The sequence below is a fragment of the Euwallacea fornicatus genome, chromosome 8, assembly GCF_040115645.1.
Source record: "Euwallacea fornicatus isolate EFF26 chromosome 8, ASM4011564v1, whole genome shotgun sequence".
NCBI lineage: Eukaryota > Metazoa > Arthropoda > Insecta > Coleoptera > Curculionidae > Euwallacea > Euwallacea fornicatus.
In genome coordinates this window covers 1,651,391-1,668,543 of record NC_089548.1, presented here as the reverse complement: position 1 = coordinate 1,668,543, position 17,153 = coordinate 1,651,391, and the positions used below count along the sequence as shown (strand labels likewise).

The 17,153-nt window shown below is 35.7% G+C and overlaps 1 protein-coding gene across 2 annotated transcripts in view; it reads right to left on the bottom strand.

Moving 5' to 3' along the window:
* Positions 1-17,153, bottom strand: part of LOC136340501 (lachesin-like) — a 60,050-nt gene that overhangs the window by 832 nt on the left and 42,065 nt on the right. The window contains exons 3-9 of one of the 2 annotated variants that reach the window (XM_066284649.1): positions 16,249-16,456; positions 12,937-13,095; positions 7,819-7,947; positions 7,221-7,358; positions 4,877-5,026; positions 3,856-3,927; positions 3,654-3,743 (exon numbers count right to left, since the gene is read on the bottom strand). In XM_066284649.1, coding sequence (XP_066140746.1) covers positions 3,654-3,743; positions 3,856-3,927; positions 4,877-5,026; positions 7,221-7,358; positions 7,819-7,947; positions 12,937-13,095; positions 16,249-16,456 — 946 coding nt within the window. The remainder of the gene's footprint in view (positions 1-3,653; positions 3,744-3,855; positions 3,928-4,876; positions 5,027-7,220; positions 7,359-7,818; positions 7,948-12,936; positions 13,096-16,248; positions 16,457-17,153) is intronic. The other variant, XM_066284650.1, reaches the window with a different exon arrangement.

The window sequence follows — 17,153 nt, the reverse complement described above, 5'->3', positions numbered from 1 at the left end:
ATTTATTTTTTAAAAACAAAAAATTTTTATTTTCGGAAGTGTTGCAATTTTTCGAATTTTAAATATTCCTCTACCCGTAAGAACATCGTTAGGGAGACTATTTGAGAGTTGTCCACCTGTACAATCAATTTTCAGTTACGATGTTTCTGTTCTGCGACGTGCGGTTCATATACTATCGAAACCATAAACGAAAAAATAAGTTGATGCTGATATTTAGAACCGAAACGTTGCAAGTAAAAGCTTAATGCACTGGTGACTAGTGTGCAAAATGTTGCCCCAAACAACGTTGTTATAAATTTGAAAAATATTTTGAATTGGGAAAACTACAGCACTTTTTCGAAAACGCAATTTTCCGGTTTTTGAAAAATAACTGAAAAATTAAATAGGGAAAAAGTAGAATCGTTTTCAAATCTGGTGAATTAGTCATAAAAATATTGCTCATACTTTTCAAGCTCAATTTGGGACACACCGTATATGAGACCACTTTCTGCACAAGGTTAAGGTCTGTATTATCATCAAAGACGTTCATTACCAGAATCCACCTGTTTATTTCTACTCTTGTATTGTTTTCTTTACTCTTTCTTGTGATATTCATGATGTGGCAGTTATAATCTGTTTTATTTCATGTTTTTGGCCGGGATTCGGAAACAGGTTCACAACTTCGCCCTAAGGGACTTTAATTCAACGCACGTTTCTTCTTTTCCTTCTTCAGCACTTCTTTCTCATTGCTGTGTCGTATTCCGTGTCTTGTAGCTATACGGAACATTTTAAGGAGTGAAACAAAGCGTAAAACGTGAAATTCCAAATTGATCCGACATAAATGATGGCAAAGGTCCCCTCAAGGCCATCATAAACTTTCTGTCTTAATTCAAATACTTAAGGACTACAACCTTTTTTAAGGCCAACCGAGAAGACGTGCTCATTGTCTTGGAATTACGTAAAATAATGGAAGAGGTTTTGATTTTAATAATTTAGCCCTTGCTATAGAAACTTTTGTCAATTTGGCTTCATGTATTTTCAAAACGACTTTCTAATTTGTTACACAAAAACTCAAGCCTTGGGAATTAATTAAGCCTGTTTTCCCACCAATTTGAGTCTGTTATATTTCGCATACATTTGCATTCCTTAAGCTATATTATAACTTCCACGTAGTTTTCCAAATTTCCTTTTCCCTCCCTTCGTATTTTATTTATGGAAATATAACTTGCATGACGGAGCCACCTTAACTAAGGTAGGTACTATAATAAACAATGAGGAAAAATAACGTATAATATGCAAGTAGGAGGGAACAATGTTATCAAAATAAGGGGACAGGAAAAACGTGACCCTATAATGGCGTGGCTAATTTCCGGTTCCTTTAACAGGGTCAAAAATCGTTGGATACATGAAAGCTTAAAATTTACAAGAAAAACATAGATTTTCTATTTCATCCACACGTGTATATCTTAATTTCCTCCAGACCATACTTATTTAACGATGTCTGAAGTGACGGAAGAGGGATTCTAGAATAACGGGTTTCGCTATATGTTCGTTTTATGAAGGAGATAGACAACGATACTTCTTGCTTTATATAAGTAATAAATGCAGTGATAAAATAAGAAATATATTTATTTATTGGTGGGGGTCATCCGGCTTTACAGGTAATATTCTAACCAGTAGGTACCCTATCCTGTGCAAAGTAAAGCTGGTGGGTGGAAATATGTGGTGTTAGGGTGCTCCCATTAAATCCTCTTTAAGTGAAATTTGTGCGAAAACTTGTGACTTTTATTTTCAAGTAGAATGGACATGGAATCTGTACTTGGAAATAGAGTCAGAAGTTGTTGCACAGTTTTATGGAGAAATCAACCTGAATAGCAACAATTTACTTTTCAACATTCTTCTTCACTGATTCATTAATGTCTTAGAAAACATTTTTTAAACTACGAAATTCTACTCACAAGTATTTTGCCGTATTACTATCACAACAAGGCCCCTGTCTCACACAGAACCTATGGAAAATGAGCATCTAATGAGCAAGTTCCTGCTTTCGAAGTAGATAAGAGTTAAATCAATAAAATTATTCACTGAAAAATTCAACAACTTTTTGGCAAAATTGGTTCTGAACTCTTGTACAGGGTGTTCCGAGTAAAATGTAAAACGTTCTTTTCTAATACCTCTTCATCTAGCGCAACTACGAGACAAAACTTTGACGGGAACGATCTGTATAATATCGAGGTACACATATTATCATTATACTAGATTCGTTTCTACATGCTGATCTAAAAAAATTGGTCTTTTGTGGCATTAATTTAAATCATTTTCACTTGAACCAACTCTTTGTACTCCATAAAGATAACGTGCACACGGAAAAATTTAACATTTTTGAAATTTAAACCCTCTGTATACAGGGTGGTCCTTTAGAGTGTTCCGATATTTAAGAAGTTGATTCTATGGATTGTTTCAAGACGAAAATGTTACATAAACATATGTTCATAAATGAGTCATTTCCCATATACAGGGTGTTACTTATTAAGAAAAAAAATTATTTTTCATCGTATTTTCAAAATGGCGCTAGATGTTTTATTGAAACTTACCTACGTAGTAGTCAAAAAAGTACATTTCTATTCTATTTAAAGAAAACTGCTGCAACCATAGACGTGCGTAAGGGTTACCAGGTGAATTTTTATAGAGAGTAAATACTATAATAACTGATTCAAAATACGCCAAAATGTCTCTTGAGTTTTTTTAATGCGGTAAGTCGTTTTTGTGAAAAAAATGCTCTGTTAAAAAGCTATGCTGAAATTACGTAATAGCAAATCCCAGCGCATTTCGGTCTTACAGCTAGCGGTATCTGGATCGTGAATATGGTCACCTAATCGCTCGGAGAACGGCAGACCAAAACCTTTCTGGGTCACCCAGATCTCCAGAATTGAATCCTTTAGATTATTTTCTACGGGGACATTTAAAAATATTAGCTTACTCTACTTCAGTCAATACTGTAGCATTCGTAAGTAGGTAACTAAGGTAGGTAATTCGAAATACCCTTGGCATTTTTCGAGGTGTTCGAGGATCCATGGGAGTAAAGATAGATGGATGTATTATGGCACATAGTGATCATTCTCAACAACTGTTATAATATATCCAATTTAGAAAATACCTGGAGCGTATTCCTCATTCATCTATAAGAATAAATATGGTAAATCCTTCACGTGTCTATGGTTACAACATTTTTCTTTAAGTGGGATAGAAATATACTTTTTGGACTATCACGTAGGTGAGTTTTCCATTAAAATATCTAGCGCCATTTTGAAAATACGAAGGCAAATAATTTATTTTTCTTTATATTTAACACATAATTATTTCTCGGAAAGGACTTATTTTAGGACATAGTTCATCGTAGAACAATCCAAAAAATCAGCTCCTTAAATAATGGAATTCCCTCAGGGACCATCCTGAATAATTCTTCTCAAAACTTGTACGGCTTCGTCTAAGGTATAAAAAGTTACCTAAGTCACATGTTTCTTACAATTCCCACATCTAAGGCTGTTCTAAGGCTGAATATGAGATTTATCGTTAGACTACCAATAGGTTTGGTCATTTTTGCAATATGCACTAATTGGCGTTTTGAATGCTCTAAAATATCTCCAAATAAAGCTCAACTTAAGTTCTTTTACCTTTTTCCTTGACGATTTCTTGGGTTTTGATCTCATTGACGTTGAGGTCTATGCTGTCTTTTTGTTGTCTAATCCGAGGCTTTGACACAGCTAAAAAAAGACAGAAGCCTGATTGAGAAAAATTACAAATGATTCTATTATTTTTTAAATAATAATTTTTACAGTTTCCGAGATGTGCGACTTCTCATCGCGTTGTACTTACTTGTGCTTTTCGCGGATGGTAGCTTGGTTATCCTTGTGGTTGGCGATTTTGTGGTAGATGGGCTAGGCAGGGCTGAAATTACCCAAAAAAATTTGTCGCGATAAATTTCGTATGCTCACTAGAGATTTCTGAAGGATTCCACCATGTAAATACCGCCTTTATAATGAACCTTCGTCTTGACAAACAGCTCAAAATTTAATATTAGCATGCCGTTGGAGGAGCACATATTTCCGTATTATCTGTATGTTCCAAATCAAATAAAAAAGAAAATTCGTTCCTTTAATGTAACGTTACGAAATAAAATGCGTAAGTATTATTCATAAAAGTTGGTTTTATTATTTGGGCTTAAAAGCATCAGCGCAGACGATCTTTTCATCCGACATTAAAAAATATGAATCGATATTTCATTATTTGACGTGACATTGTTTAATAAAAATATGAAAGTGCAGGATAAAGCTTTGTGAAAGTTTATTGTATCCCCGAAGGAAAAATCTTTTCCTCATGGGAAACAAGACAGTTTGAACAGGTTTTTAATAAAAATATATTTTAGCCCGAAGTGGTTTTAAATTTATGGCGCAACAGCTTCTTTATGTTTCATTCCGTTTCTCTTTTTATGAAATTTATACCCGGAATATGGAAAGAAAATGAAATTAAGTTCACGGAGTCATTACCTAGACTAATAAGCTGGTTCTATATGCTCTATGATAAACGAATTCTGACACTGCGCGGCCGGAATGAGTTTCATTTTACAGCACTTGGTCATGTAAAAATTTATAATTATTAGTCCGTTATATAACTTTAGGTATATGTTTCAATTTTATATGCAAATAAATTCCATTAACGAAGTATTTTATTGCGCGATTCCAACATCAGTTGCTACATTATTTATTGTACAGTGGCACTTAGAATTTTATCGAAATTATATTTGGGTATTGAGCAATTACATTGGAGCACTCACTATTTAATATTAATTCTCTTTCATTATTTTTATTACATATTTTATCAGTTGGCAGGAACTTACAGTAAAGTTTTATAGTACCATCAGTCTCTCCTAGCGAGTTCTTCGCTACACACTTGTAGGCTCCGTAATCCGTCGTGTTGACGTCTCTTATGGTCAGTCTCATAAGGATTTTGTAGGCGTTGTCCACCAAGATTGGATCATATTTGTCACCTAAGGAATGAATCACTTTTCAATAGTTAAATTTTATCCTCGAATTTTGTGGCTTTGTGCTTGTGGGCTTTTAGATCTGAACTACTGTGAGGGGTTCCGTATTGCATTCACAACAAACCCTGTCCAGTCTTTGTATTGTACTGTACCTATATGTGATTAAGTTTATTCAAAAAAGTATGTTTCAATATCAACTAATGGGGCTCAGTAATCGGGAATCAGTATCCTGACCAAGCTCATTGCAGCCCATACCCGATATTAAGGAAACTAGCTTAGGTACTAATGGTACAATGGTACGTGTCAAATCCGAAGCAGTGAACACAATGTGCTACCTTGGACGACTTCGTGGTTGATTGCAAACATTGTTGACATATTTCTACTGCGAACTATAGAAGTTGCACTGGTTTAGTCCCTAACACACAAATAGGATTCTACCCGTTTAAGGCAATTGCCTTTTATGCCACTGTTTTCTTTTAGAATTCTCTGGATTACGATGTCGAAAACCTTAGATAGAACTAGAAATGTGCCCGTGGGTATTTATGTTAAGTATTGAAAGTCTGGCCTCTGGGACTCCTTCTTTTTTGTTGGGGAGAATCAACCCATATTGTCGGCAATGTCTTTTGTGCCGGTCAAAGCTGGATTGAGGCGTCCTTATTACATTTTAACAAGGGAGGAAAACTAGGAAGAGTTAGTCATGATATCCAGAAACTTAGCAAGAAATCTGCGACGAAGAGAAGAAACTACAGAAGCAAGAAATATCCTGAGAGTAGCGGAAATGAGGCTCGTTAAGAAATTGAATAATTTTAAAGAAACATTGATCGTCAAATCTTCATCCCAATTCAGATTCAGCGTTGATTTTTCAGACAATAAAAGCGGTAAAGCATAAAAAATTAAGAGAAACAAGAAAAGGAAAAGGTGGTCAAACACGAGGGGGGAATTTTGAAGTTTTCAGACAAAGGCACTATTTTGATGATCCTCCGTTGCTAAAAAAAGATGAAGATAATCGTGGGCTGCAGACTAAAAGGAAATGTAAACTCAGGTAATAGAATCTCAAGAAGTGAATGTAGATATGTGGAAGAAGCACAATCTAGAGGATGTTTTTGATGAAGTTCTCAGGAAGGGTTTCGATGGAAATAGGTACCTTCTTTTCTTCTTATGAGGTTAATGTTTTATAGAAGCGAATAATACTGTCGAAGTTTATTTGATCTTCATATAATTATGTAAACTACATTTATTATATTTGAACCACTAAATAGGTTGTTTGTGTGACCCATGACTCTCTCAAATGCTTTCGGAAACGAAGTGAGCAATGCTGGAATAACTAATTCCTCATTCATTTGATTTGGGAAAGCTCCAAAATTTAAAGAGCTGTTTAAAAAGTTTTAGAGGGTTTTCGAACAAAATCTCCTAATTAACGTTGATGGAACGTTAGGTAAGTTTTCGACCAATTATTTACTCCGTTACCCTACACTTCCACTTCTCCAACTATCTTTAATTGTTTGTGAGGCGTTATTGCCAAAAAAACCATAAAAACTTCACATAAGAATTTTCTTGGGCTTTGAATGAAAAAATTTCCTGGTTGTGCATTTCTTATGGTTGCAAAAAATTGTTCTGCAAAATGATTGTTTTGAGCCACATGGTACAATCGTCAGCTATATTTTCATCGAATTTTACCAACGTTTCACTGGGGTTTGCGATTGTCTATTCTGGTGGGAACAGCTCTTTTCGGGCACTGCGTGAATTTTGCACCTCCTCATAATCACCATTATTCGGGGGCGAAAATTTCACTCTAATTATAAAAATTCTGAACTGAAACTGACAAAAGGCAAACAGTAATTATCCATTTCGAAGATATATCCGGTTTAAACTTCGGCAATGAATCACGTTTCCACTATTTCGCAGCTGCAGGTGTTGGATAAATAATATGAAGTTTACTTTAGCGAATGAGAGTTACGGTAGAAAACGATGTGATAACCGAACTGCAATTGCAAACATCTCCCTCCTCCTCCTCCTCCTCCTCCTCCTTTAAAAGCCTTTACTCAAATATTCCTCAAATTAATGCTCGTGCGTTCCGATTTCGCAGTATTGTCGAGAGTGGGTAAATACAACTTTAGTTGGAATTCGGGTGTTGGGTGTTAACAGGTCTTATTTAGGTTAGTAGGGGCGGTTTCAGGTTCTCATTCGTTGGAATACTCACCTGATGAAATAATTTGTCCATTCTTATTGATCCAGTAGTTGATCGATTTGGGGTAAGCCTCAGAGTTGCAATATAGGGTGATGGTTTGGGCTTGCTCAGCTCCCACCAGTTGGTTTGGGATTTCGATCATTGGTGGGACTGCAAATATGGGAAATTAGCTAACAGAGTTGTTGCAAACCTACATTATTCCTGAAGAAGATGCAATTAATCTTCATATCGAGATCTCAACTTCTCATTTTTAACTTCTAAGGGAATTCGTAATTTTTATTTGGACTTTAATTCAAAAACCAGACAAACTTCTGCCTAAAACTTCCAGGCCAAATCTTTCATTTTCCGCTCCGCAGTAAATAATTTACAATATGCAGAAGTTCCGGAATTATATGCTCCATGTGGATTAAAAAGTTTTATTGCCGTTATAAATTACTGCTCAAAATCTGAGAACTTTCTGTTTGTTTTATTTCGTTTTTCCAGGTAGTATTTCCAGTTCCGAAGCGATTACAGACTTACCATAATTAGACGAACTGGATAAAGCTAATTTACCCAGGAACGGTTTATTTTTCTTGCTTTGGCCTAATTTTGTTAAATAACAGATACTTACAATGAACGATCAGCATTATTCGTTTGCTCACTGAAGGAGGAACTCCGTTGGACGCGATGCATAAGTATGGACCCATGTGAAGGCGGTTTACTTTGGTAATGTTCAGGGTGGGACCTTCGAAAGTTGGACCTGAAGGGCAAGAAATTTTGATTAGTGCAATTTCGTATAAGTAAAAATTTCAACATGCACCAGTGTGTGTTAAACGCTCGCAATACCTCACAAATCAGTTGTCATGCAGGGTGACCAACGAAAATTTTGCATCTCGAGTTTCAGTGTTCAAAATGAAAATGTGTAAAAATGCTCGAATTCGTCGGTTTTTCATTCGAGAGGAACAATTTTTTTAATTGTATTTTCAACCCTTACACTTCAACCTCAAAACAGGGGTAACAGTTACCCCAAAAATTTTTAATAGGAAGGGGTGTCGAGCTATATCTCATTTTAAAGGAAGCTGATTATAATCTCCAATTTGGAAAACATTGCGTTGATCCTCATAGATATGACGGCTTGTCAAAGTCTGTGGGGGAAAAAGCACTCAGTTAATACATAAGTTATCACAAAAAGAGCTGTAGACCTCACAACTAACTTTTTGAAAGAAAATTATTACAAATAAAGAAAGGTAGTTTTTTAAATTTAAGGGAAAAACTCGTCTCTGCCAACACAATTCAGTGATATCTCACATTTAAAGGTCTTCCGACGCTCATTTTGACGGCTGCAGCACCTATTATCATAAATTATACCCAGACTTTTACAAGCTGTCATATAAATGGGGATAATGGCAGTACTTTTAAACTTGGAAGTCATCGCAAGAGTATAACCACCTTCAAAATGAGGTATCGCTCGACACCCCTTTACATTAAAAATGTTGGGGGTATCTTTAACTCCTGTTCAGGGGTTGAAGCTGAAAGACTGAGAATGCAATAAAAAATTGTCCTCGAATCAAAAATCGACGATTCCGAGCCTTTTTACACATTTTTATTTTAAATAGTGAAAAATAAGGCGTAAAATTTTCATTGAGCCATTCTGTATGTATTTTTGAAGATGTGTAATGTATACGCCTCAGTATAAAATTCTACAGGCAAACTGAGAATTTAAGCCAAATCCGGATTTAAGATCAGCTTATGAAAGTCAGTGTCACACACGTAAGACTATGAAAGCCATCATTTCCAAAAGTATTTTTGTAAAAAATATTGTATCAAAGAAATTGTTCAAGATCAATTTAAGTAGGAGTGTTAAGCCAAAAAAGCAGAATTCTGGTTAAGACCGAAACAATCTAAGACTTTCATAAAAGAGGAAAATTGATTAAAAAATCTGGGAACGAAATATACCTAAGGATGAACATTTCCACTACATTTGGCCTAGCAGGAGCTTGTCGCGGAAAGGAACTTATCCACTTAACAAGTGAGAAAATCGAAGTTAGAAATCTTTTCGTCGTTGTTAAAATACCAGATATCAAGGTACTTATTCGGGAGGAAATCTGAGATATTGTAAAGGCTCTATAAATGAACTATGCCACTAATTATGATAAACATTATAATTTGATAATTTCTAATTTTGCAGAAAAATTAGTGCCGCTCCGGAAGAATTAAAATATAGAACAGGCGAAAAGTGGTTCCATGTACCCCTGCTCCGCTCCTGTCTGCAGAAAATTTATTTTTTCCCTATTTTTGACAGACTGAGCGGTGACTCAGATAGGGAGTATTAAAAAGGCAAATCCCTTCGTTATACAGGGGATACAAAATGCAATCGGATATTAAAGCTGCAATAAAGCAGTGGCAGGTGCGGGGAATGAAAAAAATTACTTAGATCGACCTACGCCGGACACGAAAGCTAGAAAAAATGATGATACATAGTAAAAAATACGTTTCACTCGCTGGCAAAATTGGATCAAATGACTTTCATATTAGCATGTAATGGTAGATTTTGGGATGGATTAAGGGGCCATTAAGTGGGAGGCGCGTTTTTATTAGCAGAAGTTTCGTAATTGCCAAAGGGGTAGAAAAGAAAGAATAATTCAACTTAGGCAAGAAGTACGTAAAGCTGTGCCACAGAACAGATTTTTTTTCTAAATCATAACATGAGAAGATGATTTAGGTGAAGTTCTTAGCTTCCTAGTTGTTAAATCCAAGAGCTACCTCTGTATTTTTCTGAATAATATCAGGGTAGCCTCAAAAGTACCAACGATAACACTTTAAAAAAATTGTAAAATATATTATTTCTCGACATAGTCTTCTTTGAGGTTGACACTCTTTCCAGTAATGTTCTAATGCTTCTATACCTTGTTTATAGCAAGAAGCTTGGAAGGAGTTAAAATAGGAATCAATCTCGGTCTTCACCTTTTCATTATTGGCAAATCTCTTTTCACCGAGCTATTTTTAAGTGATCTGAGGGGGCTATATCTGGCAAATAGGGTGGGTGAACAAAAATTCTAAACCAAATTAATTGATTTTGGCCATTGCGGAAAGGAAGTGCGGACTGATGCGTTGTCTTGATGAAACAGTACTTTTATTTCGTCGAATGCGGTTGCTTTTTCCTTATTTCTTCTCTCCAACGCACTATAAATTTGTATAATATTCTGCGTTTATTGTTTTTCCTTTAGGGAAACAGTCAATAAAAATTATCCCACGTGCATCGTAACAATCTGACGCCATCACGTTTCCTGCAGATGGAAGGGTTTTCGACAGTTTTAGAGCCAATTCTCCCCTTTAGATCCATTGTTTTAACTGCTCTTTGGCCTCAGGTGTGAAATGAAGGACCCATGTTTCATCCATGGTTATGAATCGACGTAAAAACTCGGCTTTATACCTGCGAAATTTTGCCAAACACTCCCTTGAGACATTCTCATAGCGCTGTTTTTGTTCAATTGTGAGTAATCGCAGCACCCATCTTATGCACAGCTTTTTCCATATCCCATCCATTCTCCAATGTCGAATTGTTCGGTCAAAATGCGATTTATAGTTCTTTTTCAAATGGCTATATTCCAGTACAGGTTTCTGGATTTTCACCACAATTTCTTGAGTGGCCAAACTGGGGCGTCATTGAGTCGACCACTGCGGAGTTCGTTTTCGTAGCTGGTAAAGCTGATTTTAAAGTTTGCCGCCCTAAATTTTATAGTTGTTAACGAAGGACCAGATTCCCCCAGATTAAAATCTCACTTCGTTTCAACGTTGGAGGGATTAAGACTGTTCAAATCACAGTATTGGAGCACGTATCGATGACCAATTTCTTCCATTTTCACAAGATCTCTAAAAGCGTTTAATAAAAACTGCTCCAAACGAACAAAAATTAACGTAGCATCCTTAAACTTTGGACATTGGGACACGTTTTTAAGGTTATGCCTGTGGAAAATAGGAAAATTTTCAGCAAAAAAATCGCCACCCAGATGTCAGGTCGGGCCGTTCTGTGACCATCCTCGCATACTCTCCGTACAGGTCATCCGGGCCACCTTCTGTGCCTGAATTCCGCTTCGCGTCGCTGGGTTTTGCAGCTATCGTCTGCGGAAAATTACCACTTCCCGTACTTCTTAGGTATTTTTTCGAAACAAGTAACTAAAAATCCGAATAGCACAGTGAAACGATTACTTTAAACGGGAGACTTTTCTTCGATTTAATCCAGTCTGTATCTGTTACAGTTGATGAGAGTCCCATATTGACCCTCTACATCGGACACAGTATATACAGTGAAATTAATTGCAAATCTGCCCTAGATTTTTATCTCATTACACTAGTTGATTACTGTAAATAGCAAACGAGAACTGAAGCAATTTCGCAACAAGCTAAATTTACTCAAGCGGAACTAGAGATAAGTATTTCCTCCAGTTTACAAATTTCAATCGACAAGGAACTGTTTCTTGTTGGGGTACAAAATGAGTTAGCACATTAGACAGTTTCTGCAAAGTAGTTTCGCAGGATGGTGCTTATTATAAAAGGAGAGTTCATTGGCGCACAAAAGGAAACAAATTGAAGGGTAAATTTTAACCCTGCTAACCAAAAAACGAGCCATTGTAAATTTAACACAATACCGAGGGAGTTCGTTTCATTACTTCGTGTTTCATTACTTGGATATTGCAGGATAAAGCTTTCCCTTCTTTAAAAATTTAAAAGGATCCAGCTCTAAAAAGCTTTTTGGGACAGAAATTCTCAAAGGAAATACTGTTTTATCAAGCGGATTAAGATTCTTCCACTGTCCGTGTTTCCACTCTTTATCCTCGGAATCAGATCCCGATATAATATATTGTACAAGGGACAAATATTTGAAGTGTCGGAGCTGGCTTTAATTTGGCGTATAGGGATCTTAGGCCTCACCCCATTGTGCTGAGAGCTCCGTTTTAAAACAAGTAAAAGCAACAGGAAAAATGTGGTTTCCTTGAAGTGGTTCCTAATTGAGCATGGCAGGTTCAGTACTTGTTCCATTTTTAGCGATTTCGCTGGTCGACTCCTGAAAGATGAAGTCATATTGGATAATGAAGCACTCGAATATTCCCCAAGGGTATTTTGAATCCTGAAAAATCCCATTGAATTGATTTGTGTTCGGTCGAACTGAATCGCGGGAGCACATTCGTTATAAATTAGCACGAAATTCCTTTATTCTTTTGACGTGTTTCATTATCTGCCGCCGTTCAGGCGTCTCTACCAACTTAAATTGAAAGGCGCTTCTCGGGTTAAACGAATTTTAATGGGGAGTTTGAGGATATTTATAAATGTGAATGGGAGAAATCGTAATTGTCTCCGATTAAGGACATCGATTTCCAATCAATTTTGGTTGAGTTTAAACAAGTCGCGAGAGAAAAAAAAACGTAATTGAACGGTGAAGCCCAGAGGAGCAACAGAATGCGCCAAGAATGTGAAAACAAACTTTTTTGTTTTAATAAACTAGACCGGAAATGCAACTCCGGGTATAATAATAACTCCATGCTAGATGGGGAACTTTACATCTCATCAGGGCTTCCCAATTAAATCCGTGCAGTAATATTGCAAAGCAAACTTTTAATTAGTTAATGTATGTTTGCGTCTAGCTAACAATGTAAGAACTAATTCTCCAAAGTTCATCCCCCTAACTTTAACGCACTCGACGGGCTTTGTTTGGTTTCAGAAAGGTACATTATATTTAAGTGAAACTTACCATCTTGACCGTTGGGCAAGGTGAGGACCTCTCCCCCCTCCCTCCTCCACGATATCGTGGGTATCGGCGAACCTGTTGCTGCGCATTGCAAAGACACGTTCAAGCCTTCTCTGACTACCATGTCGGCGCTTGTGGGGTAATCCAAGATATCCGGGGGAACTGGAAATTAATGGATTAACTCAGCTTAAGTTAAGCAGCAAGAAAAAGAAGAAGAAATTATAGCTCAGGTTTTGTTTCCTAGAGGTCCGCACAATTTACTCTTAATTACTATGCAGCTAGATATCTTACAACCCATGTTGTTGGAGGTGAAATTAAGCCTAGGTTTCCAGAGTTTACGAAGCTTAGTCCTCTTGAAAATTTAATTTCCAACGTAAGCTATTAAAACTTTGATTAGATTAAGAGGAGATTTTATATATTATTATGAGGACCTAGAAGCCGAATCTACTGTGATTAAAAAGTCGAAGTTTCGTATTTCTATGCTTTTTGCAAGCCGAAGCATGGCATCAGGAAGTGCTTTTAAAAGTACTCATTTTGTCCATTGTTGGATAGTTTTTCAGCGCACAGATTTCAGCATCTTTTACAACCTGGCAAATTTCGTTTCCCTCTTCCTCATGTAATTCTTCATAGGAGAGCTCGTAGAAATATCGACAATAAAAAAATTTTACACTAAAGCATCTTGAAGTTTCTTGGAACAGGAATGTGTTTGGATTGAGAAAACTCATGAGGTGTTGAGCAATTTGATTATGGAACGCTCACGTTTTTTCATAATTTGTATACGATGTTGAAGTAAATCGATGTTTTACGATAGTACAGCTCTGCAAATATCCATTCAGGAGTAGCAATTTTGCGAAAAACTCAGCACTTCCTGAACAGTTTGACTATAGAAAGTTAAGGACTTTTCAAAATGTCCTGGAAAATTTCATTTCCCTCCTCGTTTAATTCCTTAAAGGAAAGCGCGTGGAAATATCGACAATAAATATTTTTTCACATTAAAGTATCTTCAATTTTTCTGATAGAAAATACAGGTTTGTAATAAGCACTTGGGAGCATTTTATGTTTTCCTGAATTCGTCGACACGACAAAATTAAAAATTTCTCCATAATTTTGGGGTTTAAGTTGTAGCAATTAAATATTTCATAGGAACCCAGCTATGCAACAATGATTTTGGATTGAGAAAAGTTCATAATTTTCTTAGCAATTTCATTATGGAATATTAAGGTTATTTCGATATTTGTATGAGATGTTGAAGTAACTTGATGTTGCATTGTAGAACAGATCAGCAAACAGCTCTTTGGGACTAAGAGTTTTTACAAAAAATTCATGATTTCCTAAATAGTTGATTTATAAAAAGTTTAAAATATTTGAAAATGTTTAATATATTTAAACAAACTTCCGTAAAAATGCAAAACAGCTTTCTATAGAATTGGATATAATTCCATGTAAATATTTGCGGTTTCTGAGCAATAGAAAATATTGATGTGACTAGTTGGTCGAGAGGAAAAATGTAAAAAAAATTGATGAAATCCTACGCATCTTAGTTATAGAATGCCAGGGATTTCCCAAAATTTAGAAGACTATACTGGTCATACCATTTTGCCCAGATGAGTTGAAATGCAGAAATTGTGAAAAAGCTGAAACTTTTAATCATTTAATTAGAAAATGTCAAATCAATGAAGACGCCAATGGAGAAATTAAAGACATTGTTTTCCCACTTAAAAAATGTGTCTCTACACCTATTTTAAGCTCCCCAATTTTCATTAAAATATTTAGTGCCACAAGGGACTTATTAGAAAAAATTTTAACACTTTTTTTATGACCCTGTATTTTAGATAGGAAGCGAAAACGCACACACATCCATTTAATTTTTTTTTTAATCCTCTGTAGATTAAAATCTTAAATTTTTAACAGACAGTTGGGAAATACCCTGTGAGATGTGAGAAGCAGATTTCTGAGAAACATACAAAACGACAAATGTTGAGAAACAGTTTCAATATCTAAAGTATAGATTCAATTGTGGTTGAAAATGGTTTCTCAAAATTTCAATAAAATTTAATTAACTTGGTGAATAAAGTAAAAAATTGTGAGAAGGCATCGTGATTTTTTTAGATATTCGATTATAGAAGGTTATTATAATTTTCAATATTCTGAAGATATTGAAATAACACGTTGCCTCATGGCGCTGATGATTTGAATACAGGTTATTGAAAATAAAACGTAAAGTTGGCTTGAGCAGCTCGAGTATCAAGTCCCAATACAAGTTTATATATTAGTTACAAATATTTTAAAAATCATTATCTGAATAATTCTATTTATTCATTTTTCAAACATATAAGAATATTGGAGTAAATTTCATCTTTCTTAGTAAAATAATTCTGTAAGTAATAAAAATAAAGCGCAGTAATTTGTGTTGATAATTCTACTTAGAATTGATGGAAATTAGAAAGTATAGAAACAGGAAAATTTTTAAGCTGAGCCTCGGGTTTCTCATGCGAAGGGGAAAAGACTTGTATTTTCTATACATATTTTTGATTTAAACAGAAATTTATGATGTGAGAGCTTTAAACTACGTATTTCGTATAGACAAAGTTGAACGATGGTTTCGTCGAAAATTTGAATAGGAATTTTTAGCATTTTCTGAGTATGCATTTCTTTCTTCAACTTTGAGATTTTTTAACGTGTTTAATTACAATTTTCGCTTCACCCCATTTGATTAGGCTACAAAAACCTAAAGATCTTTATTGTCGAACTTATGAATTCACTAATGATAGTGATGGAAATTAATGATTGATACCCTGAGAATGCATTTTTCATTTTTCCCCCTCGTGTGAAATAAAATTAGAACAATCGTATTGTACCTGTCAAAGTCGTCGACCTCTTTCATAATGGGTTTCCTGTACGACACTATGGCCCTTTTTAGCAATTTTAACGAGCGAAACTTGGAAGTTTTCAGCTTTCACTTCTCGACGATCTAGGAGTGAAATTACCACTATCTAGCGTAAATGGCTCTAAAAGAATGGCCGCCATCGATATCCTACAGTACATTGACTAATATACACTGTTACCAGGTCCGTAGCACCCTCCAGGAAGTCATTATAGCGAAGTTTCGTCCTAAATGCCCTATTCGGCGGGTCCGTATAAAAGGGCTGCATAATCACATCAAAACCCCACGTATGAGCCTAACAATATACTTGCATGGAAAATTAAGCTTCGCCATGAAATAAAAAGAAAATTGAGGGCTGCTTTGTGCTTTAAATTGAAAATAATAAAGAAGCCACGATTTCGTAATTTTCCGATATAAGTTTCTATACTTACCGACCACATTGAGGAATCCCACTTGGCTCTTCATGGGATCGGTGTTGATCTGACACATGTACCAACCCATGTCCGTTTGCTTAACGTCACGTATATGCAAATACCAATTTCGTCGTTCCGTGTGAGTGACCGCAATTCGATGGTTCTTCGTGATGACATGACTGTGAATGGTGAGGATGGTTTGAGTGTCCACTCGAAGCCAGGCGACCTCAAATATAAAAATGTACTTTAGACGGCGCTCGAAACTTCCCGACTGGGCACAAAAGAAAGTTTTCGCCATTGTCCTCCATTTATACTATTTTCCAGGAGCGATTTTAAACTTGGCGGTTAAAAACCACAAAAAGCTTCTCCGACCGTGACCGAGCCTTGAAAAATGGCGCAGAGAAGAAGCAAAGTTTTTTTAAAATCCTAAAGCGCCCTTTAGTTACTTTTCACGGAAAAATTAACGAATTTTAAAAGTTTTCTAATTAAAGAAACGGCCTTAAATGCAGTGCCGGTATTCTTTATGGTGACAGGTGGAGTCCGACGTTTCCAGCTTAAGAAGAAATTAAAAGAATTTACCTGCAGAGGGCCAGGAAGCCTGGAAATTGTTAATTTAGAGACCGTGAATTAAAAATGGGTCTAAAGGAGGCTTAAAATTAAATTTTCCCTTTGAGGGCTCTTAGGAAAATTAGCCTGCATGATTGTTGGTTGATAACAAAATCCTATGGCTTAAAACTTTTAATAGTTTGGACTTAATTAAAAATTGATTTATGCTGTATTTGGCCGTTCATGAATGAAATGCAGTATAAATACAGATTGATGCTGATGGAATACATGGATTAAACAAATACCACATGAAATATTTTTGGAGTAATAAATATATAATATAATTCAGCACTATAGATGATTCGTCTATACCTCAT